This window comes from Parasteatoda tepidariorum, chromosome 2, assembly GCF_982258835.1.
Source record: "Parasteatoda tepidariorum strain Cologne lab strain chromosome 2, Ptep-v5.0, whole genome shotgun sequence".
Taxonomy (NCBI): Eukaryota; Metazoa; Arthropoda; class Arachnida; order Araneae; family Theridiidae; genus Parasteatoda; species Parasteatoda tepidariorum.
Genome location: NC_141756.1, coordinates 65,934,332 through 65,948,667, shown reverse-complemented (window position 1 = coordinate 65,948,667; position 14,336 = coordinate 65,934,332). Strand labels below are relative to the sequence as shown.

Sequence of the window (14,336 nt, the reverse complement as noted above, 5' to 3'; positions counted from 1 at the left end):
TTTGGGAATCGCTCTGATTAAGTATTTTTGTTATGGGTCTAAAATTTTATTGAAAATAATTTGAAGCACTACATTTAGTGAGTTTTAATGAAGAAATTATTGAATTAGAAAATTGAATAAATTTAAATATTTTTTTTAATCACAGTGGCTCAAATGTTAGTTTTTTACTTTTATTGATAGTGAATGGATCTTGTTTGAAACCTTTAGACACGTACTGTGATATACCAAAAAAGAGCTAAAACAATAGATTATTTAGTTTTTTAATTTAAATTTTATTATTATTAGAAAATATTCTTATTATTTTTAGAAAAGTGAAGACTGAGTACAAAGCAAAGTATAAGCCTTTTACTTCTTATGTTTACGTAGATGGTCAATGGAAAAAAACTTCTAGGCTATTAAAGGTAATTTTTCAATTTATTTACTTGTTAATTTCTTTCATTTATACAAATTTCTATAAAATGTAAAAAATTTTAAACAAAGCAATTTAATATTGCTGTAATGTCAGCCTTTAAATTAGGGGTGGCCATCTTTTTGTACACATTATGCATACAACTAAATAATTTTTAAACAAATTTAATTTTTACTCTGTTTCCTTAGTTAATAAAATTATTATTAAATTAATATTTTAGAAAGAATGCAATGGTTTCCTGTTATATCAGAATTGAGTGAAACACAATGAAAGTGCCATTTGTGATTATCCTACACATACACACCATACTTTGGCTATTTCTACACTAAGACTTCCATGAATTGAAATTTCAGTGTATTTTTTCTCCTATATACCATGTGCCTGATTAATACGCTATTTTCTTTGAATCAGAGAAACTGGCTTATAGCTAAACATGTTAGTAGAAATAGAATAACTCACATCACAGTTTCGCTCCTTCTACTCTAGAACTTTAATTAATTGAAATTTTGCAAATTATTTTCCCTATGCACCATTTTCCTATATAATACACTATTTTCTTTGCCTCAGAGAAACTGGCTTATTTCGTGAAAAAGCATACCAGTTCAAAGTTGGTTCACATGTCAGAACTGCTTAATGTTTAGAAATTACCTATCCTTAATCCACAATCTTCCATCAATTGTCATTCCCACATAGAGAAGCATAGATAAAAACAATTGATTCTTTACAGTGATGATGGTTAGGATGTAACTGTTTAAAAAAATGGCATGGTTCAAAAGCTTGAACAACACTAATTAGAATTAAGTAGATATTAACTCCTAAAAAAAATATTGTAACAACTTGTCTATGCCTTGAGAAATATAATATATTTATTTAAATTAAAAGTTACAATGTTTATCTTATTTCCACTAGGAAATTTTCTATAATAAATTAAAATATTATTCGGCAGAAACATTCTGCTTTATATATGTACAGTGCACAAAAAAACAAACGAACCATCATGAACAACTTTTGATCTTATGATTGGATCTTTGCGTTCTAGGACTCAATCTTAATGGTTCGAAAGGATGACTTCAAATATGCTAATTAATTAGTGCAGACAATATGTTAAGTTACGGAATCAGGCGCAGAAGTGTACTTTCTCTGTATAAACATGTATTTTTCCGACAGATTTGGATTTCAGACTCCCAAAATAAAAGGGGTAGCCGCAATCTGGGAAATATGATCCCAATAGATTGCTCTGGAGTGTGGTTCAAAGTTTGGACCCCTTAATATTAATTTTAACTGAACTAAACTCAGTGGCGCGACAGGCCATAGAGGGCCAAGGCCTACTGTGCCTATGTCAGTTTTCTTGACCTTGGGCTCTGGGGTGCAGGAGCAGATGTTCCGGTCAGGTGGTCAGCCGAACGCGGAACCCCCAGTGTTTAGTTCTCAAGCATGCTTGGTACTCATTTATCGACCCACTGAAGGGATGAAAGGCTGAGTCAACCTTGCCCGGCCCGAGGATCGAACCAGGGACCTGTGGCACGACAGCACAAAGCGCTACCGCTCACCCACCGGGCGTCAATGTGTTAAGTATTTTCTCGTAATTAAATTTAATTTTTTAACATTTGTTCCATTAAAAAGCAAACAATGTATTAACTTTACGTTTCTCAAATTTCACCATCAAACCAAATTTTTCAAATCGAATGGAAAATTTTTTGCACTCATTATAAAATTCATTTACTCAAAGATAATTAAATGCAAAATATAATATTGTTTTTTGACTATTAATAAATAAAATATAATAAATATTTACTAAAAGTTATATTTTGCATAGATATATTTTTGGATGAACGAATTTTATAATTGGGTGCAAAAGTTTTTCAATTCTCTTTAAAAAAGTATTAAAAATATAGCGAAATACGCAAAAAATAAAATTAGTATTAAAGGGACCAAATTTTGGACCGCTTTCCTGACCAAACTATCTGGACCATATTTTCGAGGTCAAAAATTTGAGTTCGTAAAAAAAATAATTTATTCAGAGAAAGTACGTTTTTGTGTCAGATTCCATAACTTGAAATATCGTCTGCACTAAGTAGTTAGCATATTTGAGGGTATCCCCTCAAACTATTAAGATTGAGTCCTATAACATGAAGATCCAATCATTAGATCAAAAGTTGTTCAGAGGGGCCGGGATAGCCTGGCCGGTAGGGCGCTGGGCCCATGTTTGAGAGTTTGTGGGTTTGAACATCGCTGGCCGAAGACTCCCCGTGTAGTAAAGTGACTGATGCACGTTAAATCTGTCGAGTCGCAAAAGTCCTCCATGTTCCCGTAACAAATCAATACCTCTGGGGGTATTGGATTGGAGATCGATCGCTCTCTCTCTGAATCAGGTCAAAATTACAATCTGTGGATGAATGAATGTATGAATGGGTCCGCCCTATAAACGGGTGTGACGTACGGTGTGGCAGAAGTCAAATTCTTGCCCATAGATAGCACCACAGGAAAACAAGAACAATCGCACCCCCTCCGCCTAAACAGGATACGTCAATAAAAGTTGTTCAGGGTGGTCCATTTTTTTATTTTGCTCTCTGTGCATATTCATATTTAAAAGTAAGAAAAAACTCACAATTTTATGTCTTAAACACTAAATAATCAAATATAACATTTATTGCTCAGTGCTGTCACATGAAGAATAAATCAAATGACAAACTAACTAACATAAAAGCAGCCTTACAGGCTGCTTTTATGCTAGTTAGTTTGTTTTGCAAAAGAAGCTTGTGTGTGACCAGCTGTAGATAATTTTGTAGATAATTGCTGTAGATAATTGTGACCAGCTGTGGATAATTTTGTTATACTGCTTTGATTCATAAAATATTGAATCCTAAAATTTTATAGCTTTTAAAAATAAAATAAAAATATTTTCAAAAAATATAATTATTATTTAATATTTAAATTAATTTGTGTCTGTATATCCTTAATTTTCTGTCAAAACTATTGTCTACATCCACTTTTGATATTTTTAAAAGAATATTTTATTTATATGTCAATTTATCTTATCAAAAATTCTGTAAATGGCTTTAGGTTACGGAAAAAGCTGAAGACATTCCAGAAGAACCTTGGTTTGTAGAAGTTGCTGAGCGAGTGCAAAAAGCGAATGAATATCGGTCTCGAGGTCACGGACATTCAGCTTATGGAGAATTATTACCGGACATTTCTAAGCAACCCTCGGAAGTACCTCACCATCGCTCTAAAAGAATTCCTAATGAATTACAACTTAATTTGCCTAAGTATGTCAACTTCTTATGAAGCATGATAAATTGGTATTGTGTCATTTTTAGTTTTACAAATCAGTTGTTTTAGAAACATTATAATAACTACTTAGAATGTGTGCCCTGTTCTTAAAAATTTTAAATCCATGTGTTGTAGGATGGGTGCCATGTCATCATAAAATTATTACTTGTTAAGGTTTCTTGTTTCCTGCATAAAATTAATTAACAAAAAATTAAAATTGAATTGAAAACAAAGTTAGTAATGAATTAATTTTTTACTAATTGAATGAAAATAAATGAAAGATTAGAATTACAAAATGAAAAAAAAATTAGCCATTCTTAAAAGAAATTCAACTTTATTTTGTTATTTTTGCAAAAAAGAAAAAAATGATTATAATCAACGCAGTCTATTGTTATATAATTATATTTCAATTTTTGAGTGCTAAAATTTAAATTAAAAAAAAGCCAACTTATAAACAAACTGTAGATTGGTCTCTAGATCTAGATTAGTTATTCTTTACCGCTTTAAAGCTATTATCAAATTTAAATAACTAATAGACCATTATTCATTGAGCACTAAATTAGATTTTAGTACATTATAATCTCCACTTTTTGAAGTTTAAATCACTTATTGCTCTTGATATTCAAACTTGATTTCTTATTAAGAATTATGTAACTAATCATAGATAGGACTGAGCGATATGAGAAATTTTATATCGTGATGCATCGTCAGTTTTGCATAGCGATATAGCGATGCATCGCAATATAGTATTTTTGAAATTCATTTACTTGTAAGGCGCAGAAAGTCGGATTTCTATCAAAACTTCATACTCAGATTGATTTAAATCAATTTATGAATTTGATGTATATGCTTTGCTTAAGAAAGATATTAATGTTATATTTTCTAAAAATGATCGCGCAAATAACGAAAGATTTCTTAGTTTAAAAATAAATAATAAAAAAATAAATGAAATTGGAATTTATCAATATATTTACCTAACAATATAGAAAGAAAATTTAAAAAATAAGTTCATTAAAAATTATTTGTATGCTTAAAACAAGGTGCTAAATGAATTAAACAAAAAAAAAAAACACTTTTAAAACAACACTATTTTTTATCATTATTATTTCACATAAATAATAAAGTTAAATTGAATAATTACCGAATTCTGAACGAAAAAGCAAAGTAAGGTTTAATTTCTTAAGAATAAGAACAAAAGAATTATGATGTTCGATAATATATTCAACTGACAATATTGAAAGAAAATTAAAAAACACGATTATACTCTTTAATAAAACGAAGTGCTAAATGATTTAAAAAACAGAAGTCGCAATCGCAAACATTACTAATTTTTTTGAGTAAACAAAGTTGACTGACTTATGTCCAAATCCAAAAGAGGAAAAATAAGTTTTGTTATAATTTTATTTATAAAAATGAAAACAACTAAAGACTTATAAATTTAAAATCAGTAATAAAAACCCATTAAATTATTATTTTATCCAAAAAGTTTTTAATAAATTAAAATAAAGTAAAAAATAGCCTAACAAATTTAATTACTTTTTAATTTAATTCTTTATGGGCACCTTAAATTAGATTTCCGGTTGTAATAAATTCATTAATGTAAAATAATACTTAAACATATAATATCAAAATTAATTTTCACATTTAAAAATAAAAAAGAAAGTTTTGTTTAAAAAAAAAATGTACCTAATTAATCAAGAAACACTTCTTTGTATATTCTTTTCAATAATAGATTTCGTTCATAACAAGGTAACGACGGCGATCACAAAGTCAGTCCCACTGAAAATAATGTACAAGAAACGATATCAAGTCACGACAAAGAAGAAGAAAAAACTAAGAGGTGGGGAAATGAACATGCGAGATCACAATATACGTTCTCGAAACTGATTCTGATTCTACCGCTCATCAATCAAGGCCATTTCAATATAACAATACAAACATCGTCTTCCCCAGCATGAGTTGTCATCGGAATGTAAGAGATCCTTGCGTGTCTTGTATCTATTTATCGTATGTTGCTATATCGTTCGTCTTCTTTACTCGACGGCGTAAATCAGATTTCTGATGCATTGCCTGGAAAGAAAGTCCCTGTATCGGCCTGCCGATACAGACGTTAAATCCATATGTCGCGATATGTCGATTTATAGCCCTGTCCTAATCATAGATCTATACAATTTAAAATTTTTAAGTATGAATTGAATCATTGAAGATTCAATTCATATTTACCTGTAAAAAATGTAACCTATAAAATGTTTCATTTCTCATAAGTTATAGAAATTTTAAAACTAAATTATTATTGATTTGTTAAAATTTGTTTTACCACATTTATTTCTGTTAAATTGACTATTTTAATGTATTCTTCAAGGTGTCATGAATCGACTTCTAAGAAAGCAGATTCAAAGAAAAAAGAAACACCATCTGAAGGAACTGAAGATAAAAAATTAGAAAAGGGAACAAGGAAATTGAGTAAAAAATTTACTTTAAGATTTATAATTAAATGTATATATGTGATTTGCATGAAAAATTTAATATTTATTCATCATTTTATAGGGAGACCTAAATCTGCTGAACCTGCAAAAGCAAAAGAAACTGTGAAATATAAACGCCCTGCTACAACGCCGCCAGCTAAGCTTAGTACTCATTCACTGCCATCAAGAAAAAAGACACCAAAATCAGAAGAATCTGATAGAGTGCCCAAAAGTAAAATATACAATTATATATTTTTAAAAAGATTTATATTAATATTTGTATCATTCCAATAATAAAAAAAAATTGATACCTAATAAATGTCACTCATCATTTATATTAAGTTAAATGAACACTGCTTAGTTTAGTTTTATTATACTATATGACAGGGATATTAATATATTTTTTATTTTATCAAATTACTATAAAAATTAAAGAATAAAATGTTACTACAAGCAACAATGCAATGCTACAATCATAAAAATATAAAATTTCTTTTATTTCTATTTATAATTGATTTGTATGACTTGCATATTCACAGTAAATTTCTTTACTTAGGCTCAGATTAAAAAATTAAAATGTTTATCTTAAATGAATTCCAGTAAATTTATTTTCAGAGTCAATTAATAGTGATGAATTTGTCTATGTATAAACAAGGCAAATCAGGATATTATTCAGTCTAAAAATTAACTTTGCAAAGTAAAAGTATTTTTCTGCTTTGAAAAAACTGCTCTTAGGACATTTCAACAAGTTTTGTTAGTAACTTTCAACCTAAACATATTTTTCATATTAATTTAGGTAAAAATAGCTGAAAAATATTATATTTAGCATTGTATGAAATATAGCATCAGACACATTTGTCCCTCTTTCATTAAAGGTAAAATTTTCCAAATATGGCTCACTTCCAAACAATAATTTTTCAAATTTGCATTTATTCAGATCTGGAAAGAACGGTAATTAATCATTGAAATTTCTTTAATTTATAAAATCAATTTTTAAATAATAATGAAAAAAAAAGTTTTTTTTTCTTTTCAAACCACTTTTTTTTTCGATTTTATATTCGAAAAAATATTTAAATATTTTGTCAAAAATAATTCTGAGAACCTAGCAGATTTTTTTAGTAATTATCATACTTTTTTTTTTATAATTAAAAAATACCAAAAAATATCTTTTTACTTGTATTCAGAGTATCAGAAAAAGAAACATATATAAAAGGGATATTGGTGTTCCATCTGTGCCAAAGAGAAATTTTTGTGAAGTTATCAATAAGGAACTAAATACATTTCCTTGAAGCATATCTGTACATTGGCATCATTTTCTACTCAAACTAACTTTCCGGGAGATAAGCCTGAATTAATACAAGCAAGCTTTTTAGTAAAAGCATTGATATTACTCAGGACAATTTAAAAGAAGAGTTTATGTTCTAATTGATGTGTATTCATATTTTATATGTTGCAGCTAAACAGCCAAGAAAGCCTAGAGAGCATGCTTCAAAGCCACCCTCATCATCATCATCAAGCGCTAAGAAGTCTCCGACGCCATCATCCCAAAGCAGTGGGGGGAAGGTCTGGCTGCAGGCCGGTCCATCAATTCCAGAAGCAACGGGGAAAGAAGACTCCCCAATGAAAGAGCACTCGGATGCTGTGAGGCCTTCCTCTTTGTCGCCAATATCATCTGCTTCTGTTGCTCCTCAAGAACCTTCTGCTACGCATAATAATGTTGAAATACCTAACAGTGAGTCTGAGAAAATTATAGAAATGAAATTTTTTTGACACTTTTAATAAGTTATTTTTTCCCCAACACTTTATTAATGTGATCCTATGATTCCAAGTATCATAAAATGTTTATTTCATTCTCTTTTATTTTCCTCCTTAACTCTACATTCAATTCAATTGAATTTCCAATATGAATGCTGTATTGCTTTATAAATTTTGTTTGCAAGAAACTAATAGCAAATAGGAGAAAAATAAATAGAATCTATGCACCAAAAGACGTGGATATGAAACAAATAAACAGACAAAAGGATATAAAAGAGATAAAAATATTTCTTTTAAAGTTTTTCATTTGTGTTTTTACAGAATGAACAGTATTTTGATTAAAAATTAGTACATAATTAAATTATATTTGTTTACGTTTTTTGCTACATCATTTAACTAATTTTTATACTGCACATGTGATCTCTCAGTGTCCACTGTAAGCACTTTGGCTAGTTTGCTATAGTTTTAGCTATGTATTTTTACATTAGATTCCCAAAATTAGGTTAATTTCTCTCTTTTTTTAAAATTCATTCTTCCTAAAGCATTAAATTCATTCTTCCTAAATATCTAGCTACTCTTAAAAATGTCATTTTGCTATTCTCTTATATGTTTTATTAAGTGTAATTCTCTTATATGTTTTATTATTATTCTCTTATTTTTAAAATACATTATCAATTTTGAAGCTTCAGAAAAATACTTATTACTGTTAAAATGTATCTAAAAACTCTCAAAATTAAAATCACAAACTTTATGTCATTTTGGTACAAATCATAGCATTTTTGAGAAAATTGTGAAATTTAGGGGGAAGAATTGATAATTTGTGAAAACAATTGCATAAATAGCACTATGAAAACCTTACAACACTAATAATATTTACTAAGGCATTTGTTTAATTGCTGTAGAACCAGAAGACGCTAAATTTGCTGTATCACAATCATCAGTTGTACCATTAACCCATGTTCGAACGCCAGAAGAAGTAACTGGAGTTAAGAGTCCAGATCCTGAAAATTGGACTGTTCCAATTGAGAATAGTGAGCGATTGCAATGGAGTGGTGTGAATACCCCGGGTATTTTTTTTACTTATGTATTCATTTTAAAGAAGTTAATATGTATTTCAATTACATGTTAAAGTTAATCATAGACATGCTTTATTTTTTTATCAGGAAATAACTTTCTTTGAAGTACAGAAAATAAATATTAAATTTTTGACCTAATTTTTAGAGATTTATAGAGCATTGGTAAAAATGAGTCATAAATATTTTTAAGTATCACTCCTTAAAATTTCTCCTCTAGAAAAATGTTTCAGTGTAATTTTTTTTTAGAAATATATATCATCAATTTTACTCAAAACCTTTATTGTATGGATTAAATTAAATACACTGTTAATTTATAGAGTTTTTTTTTAAAAGACACTTCATTCAAAATTGTAGTTTTAGTTTAGACGTTCTCAACAATTTCCTTTAAAAAAAACTAATTAAAGAAACATTAAATATATAAGAAATTTTGACTAGGCCTCCAGCAGTCCTGTCCTAGAGACAATATTCCTTGCTATCTTCTCTCCCCCTTGAGTATGGCTTGCATTTCTAATAAAAGTGCCTTTAGGCAAATAAAAATTATTTTTAATTGTTTGAAATACTTTGCTTTTATGATATATATTGATTAATTAAATTTATTTACTATATGATGATGAATTTGATTATACTTAACAATTCTTTGTAAATATAGCTTTCAGTTAAACTTCATATAAAACTGTGTAAAAGCAAGATGATTTGAAGCCGAATTTCCTAATTTTTTCAAATATTATTCAAACTATACTGCTTGAACCTTTTTTTCCTTTTATGATCTGTAACTAGTTTATCCATTTACATTATTAACTATTACTTTTAAACAGAGTTGAAATACTCATAAGTTCTTAGAGCTATAGAAAAATCATGGAAGATTCTTGTTTCAAAATTTATTTTATAATAAAATGTAAAAATAATATACAAAAATTTTGGTTTATTTCTCAAGAGCTTATCTTATGCTATAATTTACTAAAGAAGTGACCATCAAAAAATATTAAAGGAGATAATCTTGTGTCAAGGGAAATTTTGCTTTATTTAAATTTTATGGGTTTTTACTCTTTATTAATTTTACTTCCTAAATTTTGTAATTAAACAATTTATATTATTAATATGCTGTATTTGAGCTTTTGTTTGAAATAATATATTTAAATAATTTAGTAACAGCAAAATAATTTTTTTTTTTTTACATTTTGTCATACTAATATTTGAGTTGCTAATATACAAATATTTTGTAGTAATTTTACTTTTATTATTTCAACTCCTTTAGAAACTCCACCACCTAAATATAAGGCACCAGAAGATATAGCTGAAAAACTTACAAAAACTGCCACACCCGATGAAACTGGTATATATATGTTTTTAATTTGTTATTGATAAATTGTTACAATTAAAATTAAATAACTCTAATATCACTAAAACTCTTTTTTTTATTAGATTAGGCCTCTTTTAGATTGATTTAGATTTCATTTGAATAATTCTGAGCTACTTAACTTTTACTTCTTTTAATTATAATTTGTTTAAAATATTTTTTAAGCAAAACATTATAAATTATTCTATAACCTAAAAGTTTCTTATGACTTTTCTTTCTATCCCTGCCCAATAGAGTTCACAAATCAGAACATGTTACAACAGTGTTTAAAAAGAGGGTAACACAACATCTGTTATAATCAGTAGTCTTTTTTTTTCCGTTCTTATTACTTTCGTTTTCAGCATCAACACTTCTATGTATTTTATTGAAATTTAGAAATGAAAGGGCGTTATAAAATTTAATTTCATCTGTAAATGTGCTTGTAATTTAAATTTAATATTGCTTTAAAATGTTAATACATTTTCCTCTATTATTCATATATTTTTTACTAAATGCTTTAATGTTCTCTGCTTAGTATTTTTTACCTTATGCGTATAATAAATATTGTAAATATGATATAAAAAATAAGGTACTTTGGGATTTGCCCGTTGACCATTTTCGTAATTTGGGATTATCCCGCCAACTACTTTCTTACCTTGGGATTATCCCGTCGATCATTTTCGCCAAAAGGTAGCTTCTGTGCCAATAAATGCAAATTTTATATTCCGCCAACACCCCGGAACTGCTCGAAAACACCTGGATTTCTTATTTAAACGAATTTATATGGCGGCAACTGAACAAGGATAATGTCTTGTTTGCACTTTATAAGCTATCAGGGATTTTCGTCCATTAAATTGATTTATAATAATTTATATGGTTAGATTCAAGAATAACTCAATGTGTAATTATAAAAAAATAGAGGTTTTTACTTTGTTTTGATTCTTTTTATTACATATTTTTAAATTTAGATTATTTTGCTATTATTATTTGATAAATTAAATGTGTTTAGAATGTTTATTTTGGACATTGCTTTTCCTTATGATGGCTTGAAAAAATTTGCTCATTTTCGCGAGCAATTTGCAGGTCGACAGGATTATCCCAAAAATAATTTAAATAAGTAATTTTTTCTTCCTATTGAATAAGATGTGGTGGTAGGCTGAAAAATCTAGAAAGTAGCTTTTTGTAGATATTTTTTCCTTTTTCATGAGGTAAAGTTGTCAACTATTGTGGTGTCATTCAAGGTTGTTTACTTTTAAAATGGTACAGATACCCTAAATTTAGCATAAGCTAATATACAAATTTATCATCTAACTCATATGACGAACTTTTTTCGCCTTCAGTATTAATATTAATAATGTATTCAGTTATTTATAATGTATTTTTAAAACTGTTATTTTATTCAATGTTTATGTTTTGATGTGAAACTACAATACCCTATTTAAGAATTTTGTTGCAGAAATGCAACATTTTGTTGGGTCATAAAAAGTACTGCTTTAAAATCAAGTGGTTGAGAATCTTAAACTAATCTATTTTGTTATGTTGTTAGATACTACTTTATTTTTAAAACATCCTCATTGCCATCATTTTATGGTGAATTTAAATTCCTTGTTTCTACAAGATAGTTTCAAGAATCTAATAAACGAGTTAAAAGTTCTTAGGGACATTTTCCATATAAATAGTAGAAATAATTATAAAATTTTATTTAAAAAATTTTTTTTTTTTAAATAGAATACTTTTGAACATTTTATAATTTGTGACTCATTTAAAAGTTTGTACCAATTTGCACAATTTTTTATACAGATTTAAAATGTAATCATATTACGCTAAAAAGTGTAGAGGTATCTGTTATTTAATATCAGCTAACTAATTGAAATTTCTCCCAGGCATTTTTAATTAATGTGACGCTGTAAGTTATAAGTTAATGTTTTTTTTAAATAGTAGAAATAATTATAAAATTTTATTTAAAAAAAGTTTTTTTTCTTTTTAAATAGAATACTTTTGAACATTTTATAATTTGTGACTCATTTAAAAGTTTGTATCAATTTGCACAATTTTTTATGCAAATTTAAAATGTAATCATATTACGCTAAAAAGTGTAGAGGTATCTGTAATTTAATATCAGCTAACTAATTGAAATTTCTCCCAGGCATTTTTAATTAATGTGATGCTGTAAGTTATAAGTTAATGTTTCACTCAAATATATATGTTATAAAATTTTTAACATTCTATTATAAATATTTTAAGTTTTTATAACTAAGAAAAGAAGAATTTAAATAAACATGGAAGTTAGTATTTTCTTCATGTTAATTTTTATCAAATGAGCTTTTAATTTGTTTGTACTTACAGTTATATAGGAAGTTAGTAAATTATTTTTTGATTATTGCTTTTAGTGCCTCTTGTGTCTCAAGATACTGATGTGCCACTAAACTCTGGTAAAATAACTCCTGCTAATGTATTAGATAGAGCTCGTAGTAGACTGGACCAATTTTGGGGAAAAAACAAGTGATTAACAGCTAATAGAGATAAAAATATCAATTTCAAGGACCCAGTGTGTTATGCTAAATTATTTGATTTTATTATAGATTTTTATGTGTTAATATTTTTCCTCTCAGATTTATTCCTTTTTTGATATGCTTTGGTAAAATCATGATTTAATTTTGCTGTTCAACTTTTCTATTATGTCTCAAGAAATAATAGCATTTCATTAACCTATTCTCTACAATTTGAAGTTGTTTTTTTAAAAAAAAGTAAATATTGCTTAAAAACTTTTGTTAGTAAATGTATTTGATAAGTAAAAAATATATATATATTGAATTATTAAATCACGAGGAAGATATCTCAAGCAGCATTCACGAAACATTATAAATTTTCTTGTTAATGAATTTTAACGTAAGAAATTATTATGTGAAACAGTATTTCTTATTTTAGAGATCTTTATTAGAATTATAGATCCAAAAAAGTGATTAATATTTAAAATTTTCTTTCTTTGAGGGAAAAATAAAAACCGATAATTGAAATGTTGTTTCTACTAGAATTTTCATTAAATATTTTTCAGTAAATGTAATCTTCTTTTCTTTAAAAAAAATGTGGTTTTAATAAAATAAACTTACAAATTATGTAGAAGATATTGTTTAGTGACCTTGCTTTGAGTTAAAAGTTTGGCAAACATTTCGTGATTTAGTTTAAATATTTATTTTTAAGTTAGTATAAATATTTTAAGAATTTCTATTTTCTAAAACTGTAAACAAAAACCATTTTCATGCAGTTGTCATATTAGAAAAAGTATTTAAAAAGAATTTTAAGTGATTAAATTTTGAAAAAAATCAAATAAATTAAAATTGAATAACACTTTAGATACCTTCCTTCTTGATACTTCTTTATTCTTTAGTGAATTATTCTATTTTTAAATAAACAACTTTAAACTTACACTGTCAACTGTTATAAAATAATTGTTCATTGTTTTCCTTTTTTAAATTGTTAATGTGTTTTTCAGAACAGGACTGTAGTTGTAAATTTAGTGAGAAATATTGAATGAAATATTCGAAAATAATCGTATCACTAAAAAATTTTTACAATGCTTTTTGTTTTTTAATAACCAAACTTTTTAAATCCATGAATTGATAAAAATTGAGAAATATTGAATTTTTCAAAATTCCCTGGCTTTTCCATTTTTTTCTCCAATTACATGCATAGTATTTTAAAATAGTTGTTAAGCAATGAATATTTATTAATATAATATAATAATTAACTTAGATAAAATCATTCATAATTAGTCAAAAGACTTAAATGTGGAAAGCATAAAATTACTGCCAAAAATTGTTTTAGAAGAGCGGTTATGGAAAAGATTTTTCTTGATTTATTCGTGTCTAATAATAATTCATTTTTAACGAAAACTAAATTGACTACAAATATTACTGCTACTTCACTACAGTCCTGCTATAAAACATTGTTCTTTTTATTTGGTTACAAGTATATAAATGTTTATCTGTAAATGAGTTTATATTGTTTTTAATTTTATTGAA

General features: G+C 27.0%; 1 protein-coding gene across 3 annotated transcripts in view; it reads left to right on the top strand.

Annotated features, from left to right (window-relative positions):
* LOC107438054 (uncharacterized) overlaps window positions 1-12,958 on the top strand; it is a 32,047-nt gene extending 19,089 nt beyond the window's left edge. For 2 of the 3 annotated variants that reach the window (XM_016050215.4, XM_016050218.4), the window contains 8 exons: window positions 308-401; window positions 3,473-3,678; window positions 6,045-6,145; window positions 6,230-6,379; window positions 7,604-7,879; window positions 8,805-8,969; window positions 10,234-10,311; window positions 12,705-12,958. In XM_016050215.4, the coding sequence (XP_015905701.2) occupies window positions 308-401; window positions 3,473-3,678; window positions 6,045-6,145; window positions 6,230-6,379; window positions 7,604-7,879; window positions 8,805-8,969; window positions 10,234-10,311; window positions 12,705-12,820 (1,186 nt within the window). In that variant the 3' untranslated portion in view covers window positions 12,821-12,958. The remainder of the gene's footprint in view (window positions 1-307; window positions 402-3,472; window positions 3,679-6,044; window positions 6,146-6,229; window positions 6,380-7,603; window positions 7,880-8,804; window positions 8,970-10,233; window positions 10,312-12,704) is intronic. The other variant, XM_043039621.3, reaches the window with a different exon arrangement.
* The last annotated feature ends 1,378 nt before the right edge of the window (window positions 12,959-14,336 follow it).